Genomic DNA, 26,577 nt, shown 5'->3' with positions numbered 1-26,577 from the left:
AGCGACATTTTGAAATATTGCTCAATGACAAACTAAACACGGTAATTATGGACGCTCCACTACACATTCGTGCGCGAGAATCATAGTCTAGATAAAGAAAAATCATTGATATCTGACGAGATATAGCGCTTTCTAAGTGGAATCAATCTATTTACTAATTGCTATCTAATGCTTACACTTGAAATAAGAAATCGAATTTCCATTTAATGACCAGGGCAGGTCTTTGCCTTGTATCAGGCCTAGTACCGGATCCGAAATAAATGCGCGTGCATTTTGGCGGTTGGCGGATCAATAGAAACAAACAGCGCACTTTCTGCGCATCACAATAGACATCATACAGGTAACAATTGTTCTATTGACTCCCGAGTGGCATTTTAGTATGTGACAGAATAAAACATCGTATAGTTGAGAGTTTACCAAATTATCCAAAATCAATGTAAAGCAGATAAACACGATTTTGTTAAAACTCGTCAAGCAATACATAAGATCTTGACTGCAAAATACAAACATCACTTTTAAAGTCATATTATTATTTTTAAAAGAAGAAACAAAACGCATTGCGTCTTTTAACTATGAACGTGGCATGTTATAATTGTTTCAGTAATAGAGTTGTAGGCTATATCGCATGTTGTGATGTACAATGACAGTCCATGGTTGGAATTGGGATCACATCTATTACATGTACAGTCATTGTCAATTTAGAGTTAACACCTATTGTCTTAATTTCTTACAATGTCCATTGTAATAATATAGTGAATTGTATTGCAGAATATTGTGCATGTCCCCTACCTCCTTTGAAATAGAGTGAATGTCTGTTGTAGAATGAATGTATACCAATACGTGAATGCCTGTTGGTGAGTGAATGACCATTATAGAGTGAATGTCTATATCTATCATACAATGAATGGCATTTTTTAAAGTCTTTCCACTGACGAATGAATATCTTTCGTAGAAAAATGTCTTCTGTAGAGTGAATATTTATTGTGGAGTAAAATTTATATTTAACAACATTCCAGTATGTGCAAACCCATAGGCTATTGTGAAACAGTATGACAGTCTGTTGTGGAATAAAATAAATGTATTATCTATTATAGTGTGAATCTCTAGTGTACTGGTAGAGTGAATCTATGAACACGATAACTGCTTGTTTTAAATTTAATATTATAAAGAAATGTTTTAATAGATAGTTCTTGGCTGTTGCGGGTTATGTCCGGAACAGTCGACATAAGACCACAGTACATATATTATCAATACTACACTGGTCAGAAACACCACGTCCAGCAAATGCACCATTAGGTCAGACATATAAAAACATGGAATATGACTGATAACGAACAGGAACCTGTTACCATGTGCGTCCGTTGAGCAGGTAAGGGGATGAGGTAAGGGAGGGTCCATTCATACTGGCCGAGGGGTATCCAAGGCTGTGGTGAAGACCTGAGTGATTGTTCATGGTGCTGTGAGATGACGAGTTCTGAGATAATGTTCCAGATATTTCCGATAACGTCGGAGATCCCAAAGAATTGGAATGAACTAAGTTTTTAGCAGACGTCACGGCGCACGAGGAATGAATAGACGAGTTCTGCACATGCTGCTGCTGCGCCGACACCTGCGACGTGCCCAGATGGTGAGCAGACGACACCTGCACCTGCTGATTCCCGCCACCACCGGAACCCGTCTCACTGCCGTTAGAGTTCGAACACGGTTTCCCGTCCTTGACGAGCACAGGGACGGCGACTCTCCGCGGAGAGGAATTGCTGCTTCCCCCAGTCTGCTGCGAGTTGGAGCTCTGCTGGGAGCTCTGGGACGAGGACCCGGATGAATTCTGAGACTGCCGCTGACTCTGAGAGTCGTGACTTCCGGGCTCCTTGCTCGTCTGGTCCATCTTCTCCTTGTCCTTCTGCTGCCGCTTGCACTTGTAGCGGTGGTTCTGGAACCAGATCTTCACCTGGGTCGGGGTCAGGTTGATCATGCTCGAGAGGTGCTCACGTTCTGGAGCTGACAGGTACTTCTGCTGTTTGAACCTCCGCTCAAGCTCATATACCTGTCAGGGTGAATAAATGAATGGGTAAATATAAATAACTAAATAACTAACTAACTAAATGAATGATAAATAAAGAAAGAAAGAAAGAGAAAGAAAGAGAAACAAAAACAAACACAAAATAAAAAGAAATTACGAAGGTAAATCAGTGAGTATATATATATATATATACAATGTATATATATACACACACACACATACATATATATACATATACATATACATATACACATACACATACACATACACATACACATATACATATACATATACATACACATACACATACACACACACACACACACACACACACACACACACACACACACATATATATATATAAATGAAGAGTGAATGAATGAATGTTTAACGATACCCCAGCACGAAAACTACATCGGCTATTGGGTGTCAAACTATGGTAATTCAAAGCATGAAGTTACTATATATAAATGAATAAAGACTGAGTTTGGTTCGTGCTTTATGTCAATAACAGCCATGGATAAAATATTTTGCTAGAAAAAAGATATTTTTGTGATTGGTTAGTGTGATTAATGAAATTATATAATACACGATCTGCTATCATAAATAAAAAGAAAAGAAAACTATCTAACTCGTTATTCATCATCATTGCTAAAGAAAAGTACGCAGTTTATTACATCTAATAAGGTATTCACTGTACTTAAGATTAAAAATTTCTATAGTTTATTTATTCAGCATAGAGTTCGTATTGATTAGCAATTATTAATGGTCAATCCTTTCTGACTAGTAACTAACGTATTAGAGATGGAATCTTACCTGAGCCTGTGAGAAGAGCACGCGTCTTTTCCGCCGTTGTGTGAGCGGGAACTGCATTCCCCGGGGGTTGTGTTGGTCGAGCCCGAGTCCTGGGTTCATCCCGCCCGACATCGACATGGACGACATCGCGCACGAGCTAGGGTTCATCGCCAGACGCGAGACTGAAACACGTAGACGACGACGTCGTTAATATCATTGTGTTGTATAACATAATGTTTCACAAGGACAAATGTATTAAAAATATAGCACTAAAATGTCAAACGCGATTTGTGAACTAATTAACATAATTTGGTCTTTTTTAACTTGTTCAAATTATAAATCTTCCATGTACTAAAAATATGATAAAATAAAGCAAAATACCCTTATAAACACCATCAATTATATTAGAAGTGATTGAAAAATATGCTATATTGCTGCTTTTAAAGCAAAATATTAAGTACCAGTTTTCCCACTTATAAGCCCTTTTTCTATTCAGTCAAATATTTTATAGGAATAAAAATAATATGAATAATAATAAAAAATAATAAAAACATAAGAGAACTTACAAAGATTAAAATAATGACTTCTACTTCTAAAAGATTATGCTTATCGAACAAAAACAATTTAACTCATACTTCCATTGTATATTCTTATACAAGGCGAATAAATATAACATCATATATTTTAAATATTTGTTGATTTAAGCAATATTTTAATTTGTATGGAAACACAGAGGAAGCCAACCTGAATTTGATTTGTTATTTGTTTTAGTTATCAAATGCAGGGTTATATTCTAACTTGGTTATCAGCCTACGCCATATCAATGATAATAAACGAGTTACCAATTATTATCAAATTTATGTCCAGAGTGAAATAATTTTCAGTTGTCACAAACTTTAGCGAGTGACAAATGAAAATTATTTCATGAGGGCCATAAATTTGATAATAAGTGGCACTGAATTTGTTATTCTATTTATTACCTCAGATTTTGTTCTCCTCCAAGAACCTGCTATTTCCATTTATATGAAAACAACGTGAATAACTGTAAACACTATTCTGAGTATTGCAATGGCTTTGTATTTTATTCACGGTCACAGAGAATTTTCATAAACCAAAGTTCTATTTATTCTGTTCAAAATCTCTGTAATGATTATATTACGATAACGTTTTATTACAAATTTAACAATAAAACTGACAAGAGTAAATGCAAATTCTTTAAAGTAGTACGTGACGTCAATGTGTACGTTTGCCAAATCGTGATGATATCATATTTGGTACCGACGAAGTCATTGGTTTGTAAGCGCCAAATCGTCCATTAATATTGTACGATAACGCAAATGCATGTTAATTTCTCAGTGACAAATTATGATTTGTATTTTCCCGGTTAAGAGTGCCCACTTCGGTAATACAATTATATAATACATCAGTATTAAAACAGGATTAGGTTCAAATTTAAGATGCAAATCAACCTACGTTTTGTTTATTTCCTTAGTATCCAAAACAGGATTAAATTCAAACTCTCTGTTACTTTCAATGATGTACATGTATTACCAAATCAAAGATTAGCTTAATGTTGTGAATTTGTTTTTAGATACTTTCTGAATTTGTGGAAACTAACAATTTCCGATGATTATTCATGAAGCATTATTAAGTTTGATTTGAGATGTTGAAAAGAAACCATTCCCCAAATGCACTGAATATGAGACAGTTGACCCCGGTCCAGCACCGTCATTCACCATTACAGACTGGCTTTCACTACACCGGAAATGAAGACTCGGGCCTTCTAACAGATCCAAGTTCGCGGGTTAGTACAGGAAATTGGGAAATGCGTTTGCTTGTTAAATATTTTTGTTATCGTTTGTTTCTGTAATGTGCATTACACTGAGCTAAAATTAACTTAATTTATAATCACTAACTCAATGTGGTTTATATATCTATTTAAAATCATATACTACAATTGTGGATACAAGATCATTCTAGATTGTTATGTTGTTGTTTTTTTAAATAATAAAACCAAAGTAATGATTGATACAGTTTATACTGTTTTATAGACAGTACAATGAAATGTTTCCTATTATTGTATGTTGTGATTAAAAAGTTTGAAAAACAATGCATTCCTTTGCAACAATACTTTCTTTTTATTACCAGAGTTGCCATTAAACATTGATTGGTTGGTTGATTGATTGGTTCTTTCCAATACCATTTTCCGACAAAATAAAACAAAATACATTCGTTTGGTACACACTCATAAGAAATCAAATGTTTCTTCGTTTTTCGTTTTTGTTTTATTTATTAAATGTAATTTTAGATTACGGTGGTATGCTGTCTACCCATGTACTCTTCCAAATAAAATGCTGTATATAAATGCGATAAATTTCGATATAGTCTTTCTGAACAGATTCATGCCTACGATGTCTCGTCTGCAATATTGCGGTCAGCTATTTGTAACAAGGGTTTAAACTAGGAAAAAATGTATGAAGTTGTCTTCTGTTTCTTACTAAGCGGATTAGTTCGAGTCTTCTCTGATCCCCAAACTACCAGATGAACTTGGTTCAGTTAGAGATAAAATTACTATCATACTATCGGTGAAGATTACGAGGTTTGTCTGAATGAATGAATGTATGAATAACTGAATGAATGAATGAATGAACGAATGAATGAATCAATTAATAGGTTTTTTTCGAGAAATTATCATGTTAGAACGGTTTGAATACTTTTATATCACCGAAAAACCCCCATCAAATAATAATAGTAATTTAAAATATTTGTATTGAAATATCTTACAGATCCGCAACCCAAAACATTATACCTCTGGCACGTTTCAATCACTCCCTGCTCCCCTGATAAGGTCTGGGACAGTCATATATTTTAGTATTATAGGCGATAGTATGTCAGGTTTCTTTATTTAGTGTTCAGATCTCAAATATATTTTGCCAGGCACTTACGAAGTCAGTGAGATAAAGAATACCCGGTAAAGGTTTGAATGAATGTTAAACTTTAAAATAATACCGTAGACGATAAGTGTGTCGTTGCGCCAGGTTTACTGCAAATATTTATAATAAATATGGCGCCAATGCACAAGTTTCTGTTAATGTATTTCTGTTACGAGTCATCGATATTGAGGCAATAGCAGTACTGTGTTTTCCAATTTACCGACATATATCAATAGTCTTAGTGTTTAGTATATAAACATATAAACATAACAAAGAATCAAATTCATTGGCATAAATATATTCAGTCTGACTGAAATCAGCTCAGATGGTCAGATTGCAATGTTTTGAAGAACAGTATGGTTATGTTTTTTATCATACCCTCGAGGAAAAACTGTTAGTAACTGAATACACAGAAATGTTTTACTCTTCAAACGCGATATAGAAAGATGGTAAATAAATCAAATCATAATAACATTTAATAAAACATTCCCTTTTTATTGATGTTTAATAAAGCAAAATCTATTTCTTATTGAACCCATGTAGCTATGAATGAAGCCAAAAAGAAAGCACAAACATTGAGTGCCACAAAAATATAACTACTTCTGTAAATTAACTAGAACGTCATATTATTTAGATTGTTCTTATGATACATATAAATTACATATTCAATCAAGAACAAGAACATATAATTGCCTTAATCTGTTAAAGAAATAAGACTTTTGGGTAACAACATGTTCAGCGATGTACGAAGAACAATATTAATAAAAATTAAATTTTTGAAAACTCATTGACTAAGATCAATCTATATAATTCAGTAGTCTCTAAGACATTTTGCTAATGTTCAATTTGTTGTGTATGACAAAAAAGGATACCTTTGTATTATACAAATAAGTTTTATTTGAAAACATAGACAATATTTCAAAGTACAGACGAAGTGTCTATGTGTCTGAAACGTATTTTAAGACGTTGTGTAAATACAGTCTTCTTGCTATAATTTTCAGTCCACTGCCACCCCTTCCATCTTCCAAAGTAAATAGATAAAAATTGGAGTATAAAATGGGGATGGTGAACCGCTCTAGTCTCCGATTCGCCGTCCAGATCACACTCCCATAAAACACCTCGACTGTTTCATGCAATGTATTGATCTAGTTGACGGTTAATTGAAACTAAATATTTGAACAGCAATTTAGCTTTCGTTTGAAATATTTCACAAATTAATTTAAAGGATTTTTTTCTATAAAACAATATATTTCATGCATTGTCTGTATTAGAAGCTATATTTGCGATTTCTTAGAAGATTTTCAAAAATAAAGAACAAAATATTAGTCATCGTCAAAATCGTACCAAACAAAGACGATTCAATAAAATACCAAGTCTATCACATCATATGCATGTACCTCAAATGATTGTTTGACATTTACTTTTTGTATCTTATATATATATATATATATATATATATAACAAAAATATGCTATCCATATTACTTAAAATATAAATGTAGATTTTGGCGAAAAATGGGTACAGACCCCGCTTATATTATTAAAATAAAATAAAACATTAAACTATTAAACACTCGATTGACCTTTACAACAGATATAAATAAAATGAAATTAAAAACATGTGTATAAACATAAATCATTATTATTATTATCATCATTTCTAATGTCAAAACTAACACGATTACAATGTTGGTATATCTCGGAACAATATATCTGCTAGCAAGTTTGAAATAATCGACTGGTATTTCGACTGTTTAAAAATAATTTTAATAGTCAGCTTCATCTTAACATTTTGAAATACATGCAGTTTATAGAAAGAAAGATATTTCGCTAAAGTCCTTGTTTTTCGTGAACTATTTAACGTGAGAGGATGTTCCTGTTTAGATATCGCTAATCCTGTTGTTAGTTTGACTTGTATTAAATTTATCATACAGCGGCCAAGATTATCTCAGTATCCATGGGTACGAACACACCATAACACGACGGCGGTTGGTCTTCAGATGCAGTTTATACACCTGGCGGTAAAACTGGGTAAAATATACCCGTGATCACATTAAACAAAGAGGGAGCCACCATCGCCATGCATTAAAGCTGCACGGACACGTGTTAAACAAATGTATTAAGACAATATTCCTTTTTGCAGTTTGCTTCTGTTGTTGTTAACAGTTTATACTCGTCGCTTCTGTTTGATCTCATCTGATAGGGATGTTAAATAACACTGCGCTTAGAAACAGCACGATACCACTCCAGTTTGGTTTATTAATTACGATAATCGTTTAGCTTTATTATTTATCTTGAATATTTATTAATTATTAAACACGCGTGTTGATAAAATAAAGCTATTTTAAAAAAACAAGAAAGAAAGACACCTATGAATGGGTATTAAATATCTGTTAAAAATTAAAATCGCTATAACCTTGGCCCAGTTGTTTTATTTTTGAAGCAGTAAAATGTTTTCAATCAATTAATGTTTACATTAGTAAAATATTTAAAATGTGGTATTACAACATTTATCACAACGCGAGGCAAATACATTAAAATTAAAGCTTGTTTGTTTGATTTATGAATCGCCGGCTATTGGATGTCAAACATTTGGTAATTCTGATTCGTCGCCTTCAGAAGAAACCCGCTACATTTTCACATTATTAGCAAGGGATCAAGTGACTAACAAATACGATCAATAATAAACAATGTATAATGTCTTTGAGATTTAATAAAAAGAAATAAAATTATTATTCTACAGGTATTGAAATTTATTTAATATGTTATTTCTAAGCCATATTTGCTACCGTAATATATTAGAATGCTTGTCTACAATTTGATAGATTATATAATTAAACTATTCAGTAAAATGTGTTTTCAATCAAAACTAGACACTGAATTTTTATTATTAAAAAATAGCCATTATTAAGGTTAACAGTTTAACGGCATTTATTTAATATCAACATGACTAAGATATTAACCACTAAAACTGTTTCACAAAACGAAAATATTTGACCCAGTAAAATAAATATTAATCATTTTTGCTATTTCATTCGTTCTATCGTCAATCTGGGATTAAGAACGAAATAAGATACCCGTCCAACCTTTTAACGTTTTCAATATGATACAAGGTATTAAGACAGTTCGCAGGTGCGTGTGACATTTTCAATCCTTAGACAAAAACAATACGCAACTACACGAACAGAAATGTCAGCTTTTCATATGGATAAAAATCTGGACAGGTTTCGGTCAGCGGTGCGAAAGGAACTTAACAATAATCATTTCTATAAACACATAATAACAGCATTAGCACCTCGCCTTTTCGAAGCGACCGGTCTCCCGCTAAACTGCGACACCTGAAGAAAGTGTCCGCGTGAAAGCAACACAAAGTAAGGATAATTGGTGATAATAGTTCTGTGTTCACCACTAATCTGTTAGCGCAGGTGTGCCGCCGCAGACAGGTTCCATCGATCTCGATTGATTGGAAATACCTAAAGTAACCGTCTCGTATTTTCAGAAGTCCTGTGTTACAAAACTGCCATAGCTAGCATTTAAAAATATATAAATCGTCGAGAAACTTATTGAAGAAACCTGTCTTATATATTAGAGTAATATATGTTGTATTTTTACAGATATAATAATAATAATAATAATAATAATAATAATAATAAAAAACCATTATTAGTATTTTAATATAAATAAATTTATAGTAAATGTTCTCATGATATTGAAGTAAATTAATGATTGCAGTTAATAAATAAATCCATAATATTTTAATATTTTTGCCCAAATTTATTTTTTCATTTTTGTTGTATTTAACAACTGATCAAGTACCGTATTTGACACGGTAACACGAATGTCTGTTTGTTAATGTGTTTCAAAGATACAGTAGTTAGTGAATCGCAACAGTGATAACATGTCTGTCTAGTCTTTTTTCTAAGACCTGATACACATGTACTTTAGCTAGCACGTAACCAGATATCTCCTATCGGTCTGAAAGACCCTGCACGTATAAACAACTTGAGAATGAAAGCCAGTCTGCATTGATTATGAATGAAAAACTTATTTGTCAATGGAAGAAAAGACGTAACACAAATGTTCGATTTCAGAAAACAGCGACCAATTAATACAAATTAAATATTAACGCTTTTTTGTATAACGCATATTGGAATCTATACCCCATCGCATACAAAGTTGTATTTAAGATAAATTAAAACAAACTGCATATATATTCAAGGAAAGAGGAATGCACAAATTCGTAAAATGGATCTAAATTACAATAATATATTGGCTTTGGGTTTTTTGGTTGCTTTTATTTATTTAAAAAATCTATAGTATTTTTAATTATCTGATAGAAAATATTAAAAATCGATAGATAGTTGAAATCAATATCATGGTATAAATTCATTGCAAAGCTTAAAAGTTCTTTTATAGCTCATACATTAGAGGGAAAATCATGATGTAAATTAATTACAAACTTTTTAAAGTTTTGTTGTAGCTCATATATAAGAAAACATCATGATGTAAATTATTTACACACTTTTTATAGCTCTGTTGTAGCTCATATGTTAGAAAAAAAACATGATGTAAATTAATTATAAAGTTCCTAAAGTGCTCTTATATCTCGTATATCAGGAACAAATCATGATGTTAATTAATTACAAAGTTTTTAAAGACTTGTTGTAGCTGATATATAAAAAAATATCATGATGTATATAATTATAAAGTTTATAAAACTCTGTTGAAGCTCATATATCAGAAAAAAAATCATGATACAAATTAATTACAAAGTGTACGAGGATCTGTTTTAGTTCATATATCAGAAACAAATTATGATGTAAATTAATTACGAAGTTTATAAAGATCTGTTGTAGCTAATATATCAGAATATATCATGATTAAATACCAAGTTTACAATGCTTCACGGTCATCTGAAGTCTTTTAACATCATGATAGACACTCGAGATCGGTACGAGTGACTCTAGTCCATAGTCACGGTAACGTGACTCTTATATTTAACCAAATTACCGCAGACAGATAGAGAAGTAGCCAAAAAAGAGCTCTTTATCCATCTTGGACTAGCATGAGAAGCCAAAGTGTCAGAGAGTGCCTGCCTAGGGCTGGCTCGTCTCCCCTTCAGTTCCACTCCGCTACACCACAAGAGGCACTAGTCGGCCTAAAGAGTTGCATAAGTCTATCAAAACGTTTCAGGTAGGATATAATAATCCTTAAAACTAATCGATCGTTCAATGGCTCTTTTCACACAATATTGCGACACTATTATATTCAGAAAGACCTCTTCACTTTTATTTGCAATAACAGAGAGTATAATGTATTCCATATGGCCTATACTTGACCATGTATATTTTAATTTAAAATCAAAATTAAATTTATATGATAATATTAAGAAGATTCTTGATCTGAATAAAACCATTAATGCATTTAAAATCGTATTTCTAAGCAAGGAAGAGACTTAAAAATGTTATGACAAGTTTTAAATATGCTATATTCTCCAAACATCGATGGAAACTGATTTATTCCACAAGAATCTTCCATATTGCTATAATTTAGAAGGTGGTAAACATGTACAAAGATTATTTACGTGTAAAATATGACAGAAAAAGTACTTACATGCGAATCTGGGGTCTGGATTAGCACCATACCAGGATGCTGCAGAATGTCTTGAAGGGTCTCCGTACGCCAGTTCGGAACCATTGCAGTACTGGGTGGGGAACGAGGCGGTGTGGTGCGACAGCGGCGGTACGTAGTTGTGGTAGGGGTTCGTCACGGGCACGCTCATGCCGCCCATTGCTCCCATGCCCCCCATCCCTGCCATGGCTTGGGGGTGCTGACTGTTTCGGTAAGGGGTCAGTGGAGGAATCGCTGCTTCGATGGTCGTCTTCTTGTAGGTTTCGTGATCCAGGGGGCTTAGTATGTCCGTCACAGAAAAGGGTGTAGTATGCTTGGGGCTCAAAGACATAGCCGAACTCCAATGCGACATTGAATCAGTGCTCATGCAGGCTTGCCCAGCCCGTCAGAGTCCAAAGTAGGTTGTTGACAATCGCAGCTGACCAGACACACACACTACAGTGTAGTGAAGTGCTATACTGTCTATTGCCTCACCCCACTCAACTTTTCTATACGAACCATTACAAACAGAATTGGGCTGGACTAGACTCGCGCACGCGCAAAACGGCTTAACGCGACAGTCCCCAAAACCATTAAGCCACGCCCCTCCTTATTGGAAAGCAATTTCGCCAGCAATAAACTCAATGACGTCATACGGCACGGCGGACCAGTCAAATTAAGTCTTTCGATTGGCAGCCTGTGCCTCCATGTGACAATCTCGTACCGAGGGTAGCTTTACCGTGTTTCTTGGTGTAACATCAAATATTCTAACACCAGGAGAACAGATATTTACTCAAACTCGGCCGTACTTAATTTAGTGATTCACTTTTTGTTACACGAGAAAAGAAATATGTACATTTCCTATCCACCCGGAATTCAGCGGTATTTGCCGACAGCTGCAGTTGGCTATACCCGCTATCTTAGGCCAGTGGAGGGGCGGGACAGGTTCTGTCAAGCGGTGCATAATACAGTCAACTCGTCATCCATGAATAATGTAGAAAATCCCAGGCTTATCAAAGCTTTATTTCTTTTCTATCAATCATCTTATGTTGACGATTATTTAATGAAGTCAAAGTCGATTAAATTTTTGTGTGCGGTTATCCTCTATGATGTGGGGAAAAGCCTCTTGTTCGTGAAGAGACATACAAGTTATTGGCAAGAGTTCGCCAGTCCGAGAAAGAGCCAACTTAAGGAGGATAAAGTTGAAAATGCTTGTTCAGATCACAACTTAAACGGAAAGAGCTAATAAAGTCATGATCGGTTCGGGTCCAGTAGGTAGTATGCTATTTTTTCTGGACGACGTTCTTGTCAGTAATTACTTAAACAAATCCTTGTGGAGGTTATACAATAATAAAAACACAAACAATACGATATTCCTGTTTTGTTTGTTTAAGAGCAATCTCAAATTTCAATGACTCAATACAAATAATGATAAAAAGGGTAGACATTCGATAAAGGACTTTACAATCAATTTAATTATATACACAAAAAAATAATTTACAGCTTAATGAATAAACGAAAAACATTACACAAACAAATCCCTAAGGAGAGGGTCTCGAAAGTTGGATAAATTGTACCCAATCTTTTTGTATATTATATGTCATAAAATATTTTTCAACCAACCAACCAACCAACCAACCAATCAACCAACCAATCAATCAGTCGATCAGTCGGTCAATCAATCGACAAACCCGTTGACATGATACTCATTTTCGTTTATTTTTTCCTTTCAGTGTAATTACATCAAATTTAGAGTCGTATCTCATACTTTCTTCTAATGAGACAATAATAATGACGTAAGAAAAAGGCAAGCAAGCTAAGATGATCACATATTGAACAAGATTAAAGCGACTTTTTTAATATATATATTTTTAATGATAAAATTAATTCGGTAAATAAGCCGAAAATATTTACAAGACACTGATAATTTTAATGGATTAAAAAAACTAATTAGGATTCAAAACTGAATAATTGATATTTAAAATTAAATTAATATTTGCATTTGTTGTGTTGTTCGGTATATTTTAATGATGTGGGCAAAATGCCTGCTCGAACAAGACAATGTAATTAACTGTAGGGAGATAGTATTATTAAAAAAACACATAATAAAATTTGTCATTGAAGCATACGACCTTTGGAAATACAGAAAAAGAAATAGGATTTTAAAAACTCATATTCTTCTATTTCGAGCAAAGTGACGTTATTGCGTTCAGACTGTAATATCAAAGAGTAGAGAATATACAGCTTTTATCTTAGAATGTTATGATGAGTGATCATAATAGTTAGAAAATGAAAACAAACATACAAAACAATGTGTGTACATTATATAAAATAATGATCAAAACTCAATTGTAGTTTGAAATATACATTTTTAACAACAATGAGTTCATTTTCAGTGATACCTGTCTAAGTGTTGACTAGTTTATTGTAATTGAAATTGAGTGTTTATTGTTCATTGTAACAGAGAATGTATACACAATTCACATACAGTATACCAGACACACGGTAGTCTTGCTACTGACACACGTATGCCAGTTCATACCGCACCAGCAATAAACCACTTCCAGTGTGTATTTAGTTTTGCACGATGCATTCACAAATAGGAATGACATGCGCATTATGTGTAATCGAATAGTATCGATGTCACTATCTTATATGGAGAATTATTTATCAGTCGTTGTTAGCTGGGGGACAAAGGGACAAAGGGGAAAATGCCCGTCCCCCAAAATAAAAAAGTGCCCCTTTTAATTAAAAAATATAATTTTTATGTGAACTAGATCTGAAAAACCATGAAAACTATTATCTATTTATGTCCCAAAAATAAATTAATTTTACCCACAGTTAACTAAACACAACTTCTTGAAAAATAAATGCACAATTGGTTTCGTGTTTAGTAAATACCAATAATTATATTTGTGTGCTCTGGCTACCATGGTAATGGTCAAAGGTAGGGAGTTACCCCCTCAATTAATGCTCCAGCTCTAGCCCATCATCGTGGCCTGGTTTGTTGCTCGTTGACACCCTGTGACCGCCCCGTTTGCCACAGCCCTATATTTAGCTCTGTCAAAATACCATAATTAATGTCTCACTCTATACCAGTTACACGGTTCATCAGATATGCATTTTCGCTACATGTTGTGATGTATAGAATGTCAACAGACGGTAAAATATTTAAAAAAAAAAAAATCCATATATCTGTCTTGTAAATAAAAATTAACGAAAATTTTATCATTTCAAAATCACGTGATTTATAATAATAATAATAATAATAATAAGTAATTATTACCGTTATTATTATCATTATTACTATTATTAAGTGTACAGTACTAAAAAACATAATTGATAAAAAATGTTATACATATAACAAAAATGTAAAAAAAAAAATCAAATACGCTTAAACATTTGATCAAAGTACATTATAAATTAAACGTATCAGTTTGATTAGCAGACTGATAAATATGTAATTACTGTTACAATAATAGTACAAAAAATTCTAAGCTACTTGAAACTTGTAATACTTTACACAGGTGCTGTTTTAGTTGTATTAAATTACAAATGATTATATAGATTAATCTAATATATGAAGACGATAATTTAACGTATGAAGTGTAATTGGATTTTAAACCAAAACTATAAGATACTGAAAAATATATTTAAAGTTAAAATGTAGTAATTATAAACACACCTATTAAATTAAAATAACAATTACAAATTAGAACAAATATTTGAAATAAGAAATATATTAATTTACAAAAATTAACATATTTGTTCTGAATTTTAATTTAATTTTATTTCATTTTTTTTTTTTATCATTAATATTTATTTTATTGTAAGCCATATAGCCCACCCCCTCCCATTTCGAGGACGAAAATGTACGTTTTTTGTCCTACTTTATATAAATAAAGCAAAAAAAGAGAAGACTTGCCTCCCCACTAAAGGCTGTAAATCCCCAACTAGGGATGGTGCTCCCCACCGCGGACCTATTAGGTAAACCTAATTAGGTTAATTGGGTAATAATAAACCCAGTAACTAATGTCATCTGTCTGTTATATTTGATCCTCGTTCCAGGATATGAAATTTAAAAACTCCCAAGCTTGAAAGCGGGATAATAATGACCGATAATAACAAGCGAGAGGATATTTGACAGATCGAAACAAAAGTGGTAATTTGCAGGAAGAAATATTGATAATCGTCAACAAATTAATACGACACCGGTCAACGTCGATCCATATACTGTTTTTTAATCTCCGCCTTATTGCTGAGAGCACATAATCATCTATTATCCGTCAGATGTTGTCAAGAAACGCAGATGGGTTTTTCAACGAGTTTTAAGAATGTGCCAACAAAACTCAACAAATATTGGTACAGGGTTTCTTTATGCGTCCCGTGGACACAATTATTATCATCTTTTTATGAGCTACAAGAATCATCGCCAATGGTGTGAGACTCGGAAGAAGATCGGACGATGGGTCAGCAGCGGCGGTGGATGTTACCTGTGTTTTCCCCTCTAAAGGTGACCCGACAAAAATATTTCTTTACTTTAGAGGTAACACGTGTTCACAGTGCCCAGGAAGGTAGCTGAGAGAAATTATTATAGGACTGCGTAGGTCCATTGAGAACGATTTGTATACCGCCGCGGGTACGATGGGAGCCTTCACACCAAATTGGTTGCCTATTCATCAGAACGGGGAGAAAAACAACACATCGATATGTTCTAAATTGGTGCGCGTTAGAGCGGAAAACTGCTCGTGCAAATACTTTGGGTGGCCAAAGCTTTCTATTTAGCACTGTCTTTAGTTACTATAGGAAGATGAAATTTACACTTCACAACTTGATAGTAATTATAGAGAGTAGAATCTGTATTATTTTTATACGTGAATAATTAGTAGACATAGATAACGATGAATAAATGCTTACAGAAACAAATTGTTTTCCCAAGGTATTCCATGTTACATACATACCTTGTGAAATTAGGTCATGGATTCCGTCTTGTACACATACGATTTAGGAAAGACTAATTCGTTATTTTAAATGAATATATATACATATACATATTTATTTATTTACTGAACAAAAACAATCTAGACCTATATACAGTATATAGGTAGATGACAAACAAACGGAAAATATAACGCACCAATAAAGACACCAGACAATTAAAACATAAGGTATTCTTTAAGACATTGTAGGAATTAGAATTTGGGAAATCAGGTGAACAATATATATATATATTGACCCACACTAATGCCGTATAATTGTCCCCCAGTTGCTAGCATATTTCGATGCCAAAGTGTACCTCGATCGCCTTTCTGGGTGAAAACAAGTAATTTGCAAAGTTTGGGTTTTCTAAGCTAGTCTTGGGAGTGGCAGCACTCCTACAGGCGGTGCAGAAGGGATGGAACATCAAATTACGGATATCCTAGGGGAGTGGCGGTTACTCCTAAGAACGAACATCTAAAGGTGGATCATGAACACAATCGCGACTTTGCGTTATACATCCATTCGATTCTGTCATGTGTAGAGATACGATTTTGATCACAGAATACGGTTTTGTCATTCAGATTTATGTTGCATTAGTGGGTTTCTTTATTGAAAGTGTAGATAGTCTACAACAAATTATGTGTCTATAAGACAATCAGATGATTAAACACACGTTGCTTTCTGCCTTCCCCTTATTATTCAAACCCATTGCAATTCTGAGGAAACCCTCTACAGGCTACAAATTATGGTCAGGACATACCATGACCTTGAATTTGGGGTTTGTAGGGTAGTCATAGTTGTGACATAATTAAAAATAAATGTCTACAACTTTGGTGTCATTTTATTTATTATTATTACATTGAAACTCCGCTATTACAACCATTTATTAAATGGTTTTATGTTGGGAAATCCGATAAATAATAATATATTACAATAAACTGTCATGCCTATTTTAACGACGTTTGTGAGTTTGTCCCTTATTTCCTTAAAGGAATGATCAGGCAAGGCTTTTGGACTCCGACTGGTGTGCATATTCAACAATATTTAACGTATATTATTGCTTAAAATATTAATTAATAAAATGGTAATTGTACGAGTTGACTAAACAGTGTGGGGTGAGTTTACCAACCGCTGGGGCGACTTGGTAGGGGGCGAGTTGGTTTTGAGGCGAGTTGACCTGCTCCTATCCCAGGTATTACGCAGACATATCCTTTATTCTCATAAATACATCAAGTTATGATTATTATTATTATTTTTGTTTTATTGTTTGGAAGCTGTATGTTTGTGCAATGATTTATAATCGTATCACAGTTTATACACTTTCTTCTGGACTATTTTATGTACATGGATTCGACTTTATATACGTCAAAGCATATGTGCATTTGATTTCAAAATCATGTTCTACTTTTAATATCTGCATCCACCCATCACACTATCCATCCTTCCATCCTTCCACCCATCCATCCTTCCATCCATCCATCCATCCATCCATCCATCCATCCATCCATCCATCCATCCATCCATCCATCCATCCATCCATCCATCCATCCATCCATCCATCCATCCATCTCCATCCCTCCATTCATCCATTCCTCCATTCATCCATCCATCATCCATCCATGCATTTATCCATTCATCCATCCATCTACTTGTACATATAAATATTTATTATTACAATTCAGTAAATAAACTAATAGAACATGTTCTTTTAAAGCTAGCTGTCTGCGTGGCTAGAAGAAACTTCTATACATCAGAACCAGGTAATAGGACGAGACTCGTTCTATACCCTAGAGGTGTGTGTGGTGTGTGTGTGTGTGTGTGTATGTGTGCGTGTGTATTGTGTGTGTGTGTGTGTGTGTGTTTTAGTAACGTGTGCTCCTCTATCCTCGAGGCTCGTAGCTCAGTGGTACAGCGCTCGCCTGATGCGCGATCGATCTACGATCGATCCCCGTCGGTGGGCCCAATGGGCTATTTATAGTTCCAGCCAGTGCTCCAAAACTGGTGTAACAAAGGCCATGGCATGTACTGTCCTGTCTGTGGTATGGTGCATATAAAAGATTCCTTGCTGCTAATCGAAAAGAGTAGCCCATGAAGTGGCGACAGTGGGTTTCCTCTCTCAGTATCTGTGTAGTCCACAACCATATGTCCGACGCCATAAATAAAATGTGTTGAGTGCGTCGTTAAATAAAAATTTCCTCATTTCTCTCCCTCCCTCTCTCTGTGTCTGTCCGTCTCTCTCCGTCTGTCTGTTTGTCAGTCAGTCAGTCAGTCTGTCTGCTTGCCTTTGCCTCTCTCTCTCCTAAGTGAGGGGGCGGGACGTAATACAGTGGTAAAGTGCTCGCTTGATGCGCGGTCGGTCTGGGATCGACCCCATCGATGGACCCATTGGGCTTTTTCTCGCTCCATCTAGTGCACCACGACTGGTATATCAAAGGCCGTGGCATGTGCTATCATGTTTGTGTGAAGTGGGGGGAAAAAAATCCCTTGTTAATTATGGAAAAATGTAGCGGGTTTCCTCTCTAAGACTATATGTCGAATTTACCAAATGTTTGATATCCAATAGCAGATAGGTTAATAAATCAATGTGCTCTAGTGGTGTCGTTAAACATAACAAAACGAAATTAACATAAGTTAGATACCAAACACCCGTAGTTTAAAATGTGTGTTAAACTAGTATTTCTTTCCTTTCATTGTGTATCCTCAAGCTAAGGCCATCACTTCTGAGAAGACTGTATACCTGTGTAGGAGCCACGGCATTATAATGAAACCTCAATACGTTTCTCCTACAGGAGCGATCTCCTTGCAGCTCGCCGCGATCTATTGTCGCTTTGTCGTGGGACGGTTTAACTTTGAACTATTAATGAGTGCTTACGGGGGATTTGTAATGACAGTACACAACAATTTGTCACAGTCATGTTTTCATACACCCATTCATTGAATATTTCTAAACCTGCAATAATAGCAATTTTATACAGTGATAAACCTGTTATTTAGCCATAAAACTGACACAATGCGCCCGGTACGAACCAGAGGTGGCTATGGGGAAATCCGACCCACTAAACTCAATAGTTTTTCTGTATTAAATTTCAAAAGCAATTCATCGCCGATGGTGCAGAGTCCCCCGATGCGATGCTGTGAGAACACAGCTTCAATGGAAGGCTCTAACTCGTTCTTACTCCCCAAACAGGGCATTATGGGCAAATCCTGTTTGGTTTTGTCATTTGCAGAAATCGAGGGGGTGTGGCCCGCTATTGAGGGGCTGTCAGGTTGCGACAACTACAAAAAAAAAAAACCGGACTTAAATCCGCAGCAAACATACCGTCTGTTCTCCGCACATTGTCCATGCAATACGGGAGCATAACATAAGAAAAGCGAGCAAAAAGCTTGCACTTTCCATAATCGTGTCCAAACAATAGCCTCATGTGACAGGCATTATTCGCCCCTGAAACTCTTCAGTGGGATAAAACCATAATATTTCGAGGCAGTGATCCGTGACGTTGTATGTGAGAATCGGGTAGTACCACGAAGTTGGGCTGCACAGCGGGTTAAAACGCGGGTTAAGCGGTTCACAGTAGGGTTTACATACCCGTAATTAAGCACCTGTGTCGGGTACAGATATATTCGGGGTGTGTGGGCAGTCCACACGCAAATAATGTGACACTTGCGGCCGGCTGAAACATTTCTTTTCAAAGGGGATTTTCTAATATTGTGTAGGGAATGCGTATTAACGAAGAGCGAGTAACGCTATTGCACGCCACTAGGATCGGGATGTTATGGACTCTTACCGCGTTAGAGTTGGTGTGCGGGTCAATAGAAATATTTACTTAACCAGAATAGTTTTGAATTGTAAGTTTTTTTGCCAAGTTCATTAGGCGGAGGGACTGAATCTTACTCCGGGTTATTCCCGCTCCAGGCGAGGTGGTAGGACAATAATCACAAAAGCTATACTCAGGGTGCCATTACAAGCACGGTCAAATTGCCAAGTGTATGAAGGTCTTTGACGCAAACACCTCCACGGCTTAGCATATGAACATATCCTAGGTATTTAAAACTGAATGGCGTATTGCATTGACGCCCGTGTTTCCATTTAACCGCAACAGCTTTACGCCGGTTTGTATATCTTTATCCAATGACTTGAACAAGCCAGTGATTTACTCATGGTGTTTATTGTCGATTTATAACACATAATGAAATACTAATTATATAACTGCTGTACATAATCCATCACATATTACATACAGTTAAGGGTGTCATTATAATTAATTGATAAGAAATTAGTTCAATAGTTTTAGTTTTTTTATAAAGACAACTAAAATTAGATATTAAATATAATTTCTTGTTCAGAATATCAGTATTTGTATATCCATTGTATTTACGATTGTGTATTAATGTCTGCACCAGTCATATATATATATATGTATGTATACATTGTATATATACAAAGAGAGGAGAGAGAGAGAGAGAGAGAGAGAGAGAGAGAGAGAGAGAGAGAATGAATGAATGTTTAACGACACCTCAGCACGAAAAATACATCGGCTATTGGGTGTCAAACTATGGTAATGCAAATAAATAAAGTGATGATCAATATCAACATAAAAATTCAAGGTTTAAACAAAAACAGTGTAAAGAACTGTGCAAAAATACAAATACAAATATCACAGAATTTTACGGACACCGAATTTTACTCTAAACTTCAATTTGTGCTGTATTGGCCATTCTCAAAGAGAATGTTACACCCCTGCACCACGGTGAGGTTACAGCACGCGCAGGAGAGAGAGAGAGAGAGAGAGAGAGAGAGAGAGAGAGAGAGAGAGAGAGAGAGAGAGAGAGAGAGAGAGAGAGAGAGAGAGTTTTAGTACGTACGAATTATTGTGTGTGTGTATGTGTGTGTGTGTATTTAAAAACCGCTCGTATCTCAGAAGAACTATTACCTCTGACGGAGATTCCGACCTTTCGAAGGAAGGAAATATTTTATTTAACGACGCACTCAACACATTGTATTTTACGGTTATATGGCGTCAGACATACGGTTAAGGACCACACAGATATTGAGAGAGGAAACCCGCTGTCGCCACTTCATGGGCTACTCTTTTCGATTAGCAGCAAGGGAACTTTTATATGCACCATCTCACAGACAGAATGAAACATACCACGGCCTATGTTACACCAGTTGTGGAGCACTGGCTGGAACGAGAAATAGCCCAATGGGTCCATCGACGGGGATCGATCTTGGATCGACCGCGCATCAAGCGAACGCTTTACCACTGGGCTACATCGCGCCCCGAATTTTTAAAAGTCAATCTGAATGACCTACTGGAATTTCAAGTGTTAATCTGTCTGTAATATTTGGAAATGCATTGCAAAATGTATTCACCGTACATTGCAATGGATCACATTATAAATATCTGACAATACCGGAAATATCCTGCATATTTCCCAACTCGTACAGAGATACGGTTTAGACACTTTAGTAGGTGTTAATATCTGAACAGATTAACGGAGTGTTATTTGTCGTATTTCACGGCCACTGCTCGGGGTTGTGTTGTATATCTATGAGAATACCGTTACTATTACACAGGATATGCCATCACGGTGCCTTTACATCCGATATGTGTCATTACACAATAATAGTGTATTGACTCCACCCCCTCATATTTTACTGTTACGTGTGCCGTATTGCCACATTGTCATATATGATATTGGTATACTTACATTTATTTAGTTTTTAGTGATTAATGTAGTAATTAAATAAATTAATACAGGTAGCTGATAAAAATAAACAAAATTGTAAAAGGTTTGTTTAACACTACCACTAGAGCATGTTGATTTATTAATCATCAAAATCCCGCTGCGGCCACGCAATGAACTACTATTTTCGATTAGCAACAAGAATATATTTTATCCCACATCCTACAGACAGGATAGTACATATCACGGCGTTTGTTATATTAGTTGTAGTGCTCTGTCTGGAACGAGAAATAACACAATGGGCTCACCGCCGGGCATCGATCTTAGACCGACCGCACATCAGGAGAACACGGCGCCCGGCTATTAGATTTCAAAAATTTTTAAATTCTGAAATATCGTCTTACAGGAAACACACTATAATTTTGTTTCCATTAGCAGCGAGGGATCTTTTATATGTACTTTCCAACAGGCAAGGCAGCACATACCACGACCTTTTATATATGTAAAATCAACGGTCAATCATCTTCAGTGAACTTGGGTTCTCCTTTGTCACAACCAGTCCCATAGAAATAGTACATCAAAGACCATGGTATGTACTGTCCTATTAGAAATGAATATAAAATATTTCTTGCTGCTTTTCGTTAAAGGTAGGGTCAACTCAAACAAGAGCCGTATATGTTGGAAAGATGCATACCCGGACCACCAACACATACTGACACTTTAGCAAATGAAAAACGCGTAATTTTAGAGTTAATAAAAAAACATGATTATTCCTGCTAACTGGGGGCAGCCATTTTGTTTCGTTTTTGTGACGTCCGGTGGGATAGCTTGGGGGCGAAGTGACGTCAGCTCCTGACCATCTCCTGTATGTACAGTGTAAACAAAAGCAGTAATTTTCGACAAGGCGCTTCTCTTTGATCAACCTGACTTGTAAAACAGCATAAATGACGTAATAATATAATAAACTATTTAACTAAATATATTTCAAGTTGCATTAACGGAACAAAATGGGGTTATAGTATTTTTCTCAGTTTAATAATCCAAAGGACAAATGTACACTATTAGGCCTATTGATATTCTACGTTGGAGCAAAAACGACAACCCACGATACCCAAGTGATAATTTTCTTTTTTTTGGGACTACGTAATTGGTCAGTTCTGTGGTTTTAGATGGAAAAGTCTACTTAATCAATAGTTTTACAGAACTATTTACAGTAATAAACCATGTCCATTACAATTTTAGGGGCGACAGGTAATATTCCACAATACCGGTATGTATTTTTGTGTCTAGACAGCGTCAATTAATTGGCTCGTCTGGTTACCAATCAAATACACACCTGCCAATCAGGAATCACAGGTAGAAGCAACTAACAGCATAGACCAATTAACTAAGAAAACACTCCGTGTATCATTTCAGTACGTATATAGGTTAATGCATGGGCAAAACATTGTTAAATGTTTCGACTTGTTGTGTAGCCATTTTAACAATGGTATTTTATTTTGTATTGAAAAATAATATATATAGTGCTGGATATACTTATTGCTGGCTTACTGGGATGTGTATTATTACAGAACATTAGGTCAGGTCAGGTCATAGGGTTTTACGTGCACATTCAGGAAAGGTGAGGGAAGGGGAGTGGAGGGACCGCCTGCACTGGCAGGTGCAAGGGACCACCAGCAACCCGATCGAATCGGTAGCAGGCGGTGGGTGGTGGTGGTGCTATGGAATTTTGAATGGAGCCGTTAATGCCAAAGAGAAAGGGTGCGCAATTTTTGATTGAGGAAATTTGGCGCAGTTTTTGAACGGTCGGTCGAAATGTAAATGGCCGAGCTAATATAGGTTTTGATATTAGTGAATCGAGAGTAGCTCGTTAATTAGACCTCTATGATGCTACAGAACATTGCAATGTATGACTATTTATCATCCCGCAAAAACCAGGTAGATTGTGTTTCTTTAGTTCTAAGGCTCATTCCTGACGTGACGCGTTAAGTATTACGTAACCACCAGCTCGCCAGAGGGCGTACTCACTGAGATGGTACAAAATGGCTGCGCCCGTTATATATAATAGCCGTCACATTTAACCGTTTTATCAATTAACTATACGATTATACGTGTTGATATTATGCAATAATGTGCATTATATATAGTTGAATATGCATACCAGGCCAAATGCCTTATTGTCCTCTTAGTCTATATGACAGCAGTAAAATTTCATCTATTTCTCTAAACCAAGTGCTGAAATACGACCATATGTTAAACACCAACTAGTCGTAATTTAAAATCTTCCGGGGTGTCGTTAAACCAATATTCCTTTCCTTTTATTATATCAATCATTTTGATTTATAAATGGAACTATATTAGTTTGTATGTGTATGCATTTATTAATAGTAACTTGCAGAACAGCTAGTAATTATGACTGTTTGAAAATAATTAATTAATACAATTCGGATAGTCACTCTTTCACTGTTGACCAATATTTCGTAAGCATGTATGTCCACAAATGTCTGCCAGGTCAGATGTTAGGAATTAACGTGCTTATATCAATTTAATGTTCAAGCACGCTCGTTGCGAGCACGATTTGGGTACATGTTGGTGGGAATTCATTACTACTGTTTCACTTGTGTAATTAATGATGTTGCCAGAAATGAAGTTTTACATCGCAATGACATTAAGACGTTTCACGGGAAAATAGGCAAACGATGGTACAGGCCAGGAGCTGACTTAAATCATGTTACAAAATGTAAACGAGATAATGATAAAAAAGTAAACCATCATAACATAAAAGCCCTATACCTATCCTATAAAATACATTTATTAATATACTCATGCAATTGTCACATAACAAATACGTGTTCATTCAAATTCCTATGCTACAAACAAATACATGTTAATATATTGCTGCGCTTGTCTCTTACAAACTAATAAATATTCATGATAATTAAAACAACAAATAATAAAACACCACCACCACACACCAACCTATAAGAAATTAAAAACCCAACAAAAACTTTGCTCGGCTATGTCATCTGAAATATTCAGTTAAAACTTATTTTGCTTCTAATAACTTGTGCACCGCTGTGTTTAACAAACACACAGGTGTAAGGCCTGGGGTGGGTGTGTCCCGATACAGGTGATACGCCCGGGGGACACGGGATCCAGCTGCGTCTAGACCGAGGATTATCCGATTATCACCAACTGCAAGCGATGTTTTCTTTCCGGCTGATCACAGCTCCTATGAACGTATTCATTAGAGGTGTTCTGCCAGTAGGAAGCGGTTAGTGGCAAGAATGACTACGGGTTAGTGACGGAAATAGGAATCTTAGCATCGGCATTCGTGCAAACAGGTAGAGATGTGTCCATATAGCACCGATGCTCCCCGCATATGTTAGAATTTACGGACGAACAAGCGTGATGTTACAGGTGTATGTCCCTGAACCATTAGAGGGACTATCTCGACTTTGTAGGCATTTAAAAACGTTTATCGGCAAACAAAATATTTTAAAATTACTATTTATTTACATTCTGTTGCTTAGAGTATGAATATCTCTATAATCACTATATTTCTGGACATAGTAATGTTTTGTAGTATCTCATTATGGACTTTTGTCTAAATTAGTTTCAACGCCAAACGAGGTGTGAAATAATTCGAACAAAGGTCATTCTAAAGGTATTTATCCGAATAATGCCTTATATTTAACACATGTTAATGTAAATAGTGTTTAAAAAATAGGAAAAAAAGAAGCAAGATGTGTGGGTTTTTTTTGGAGAACAAACGGAAAACTCAGGATAGTCCCTTTAATTTATGATAACATTTTATATTGTTAACTTAACGCCAATTTAGTTATCTGTTTTCGATGACAAACTCGATACAAATCTACTAGAATATAGGTAATACCAATATACAATATCAATTTGACATCATATTCAGTGAATACTGTGCCCGAGGCATTTGCTAATTATTTTATTAATCTGTAACTATACTGGTACTGTTGTATATTTATATATACTCTTTTATGTCAAAATGTAAACAGAACATGTTTCCAAAAGTATGGTAAGGTTTATTTTATAAACAGTCCAAACAGATAAGTGTAGCACACAGCACCTAAAAACAGATAAAAAAGAAAACACTGGCGAACCGTATGTAATAAAGGTATACTATAGTAGTTACAAAGAAATGGCATAACAAAATAAATCCCGGCGTTTACTGACAATTAGTAATTACGACTGCATTCAACGTCAATAACAAAACATAATTGCGTTAAATATTATTTAATATTATTCGAGGACTGACGTAAGCAACAGCGGCCCATTGATCTTTTAACAGACTCAGCGAGGTGATGCACACGTATAACATGGATGAGAACGGCTGGTACATTCAATATTAGTTGTTATACCTATAGGTAAAAGAAACACAACATGGTTCCATCCATCGTGACACTTTGGATGACCCGGCTGGTGCCTTATGATGACATCAAAGGTCACGTGACACCCACCAACTGTCTCCAATCATTAAGGTGTGTCGCGGGGAGCGATCAAAGCTTTCAACGCGTCA

The 26,577-nt window shown here is 35.4% G+C and overlaps 1 protein-coding gene across 1 annotated transcript; it reads right to left on the bottom strand.

Moving 5' to 3' along the window:
• Nucleotides 1-1,106: 1,106 nt before the first annotated feature.
• Nucleotides 1,107-11,836, bottom strand: LOC121372410 (thyroid transcription factor 1-like). The gene is made up of 3 exons (XM_041498716.1): nt 11,361-11,836; nt 2,837-2,997; nt 1,107-2,044 (listed from the first exon to the last, which is right to left on the bottom strand). Exons 1-3 carry the CDS (start codon nt 11,743-11,745, stop codon nt 1,346-1,348), a joined length of 1,245 nt encoding a protein of 414 aa, XP_041354650.1. The 5' UTR covers nt 11,746-11,836; the 3' UTR covers nt 1,107-1,345.
• Between the last annotated feature and the right edge of the window lie 14,741 nt (nt 11,837-26,577).

Source organism: Gigantopelta aegis, chromosome 4, assembly GCF_016097555.1.
Source record: "Gigantopelta aegis isolate Gae_Host chromosome 4, Gae_host_genome, whole genome shotgun sequence".
In the NCBI taxonomy this organism is placed as follows: Eukaryota; Metazoa; Mollusca; class Gastropoda; order Neomphalida; family Peltospiridae; genus Gigantopelta; species Gigantopelta aegis.
Note: the sequence above shows the minus strand (reverse complement) of the source record. Positions and strands in the feature narration are given on the sequence as shown.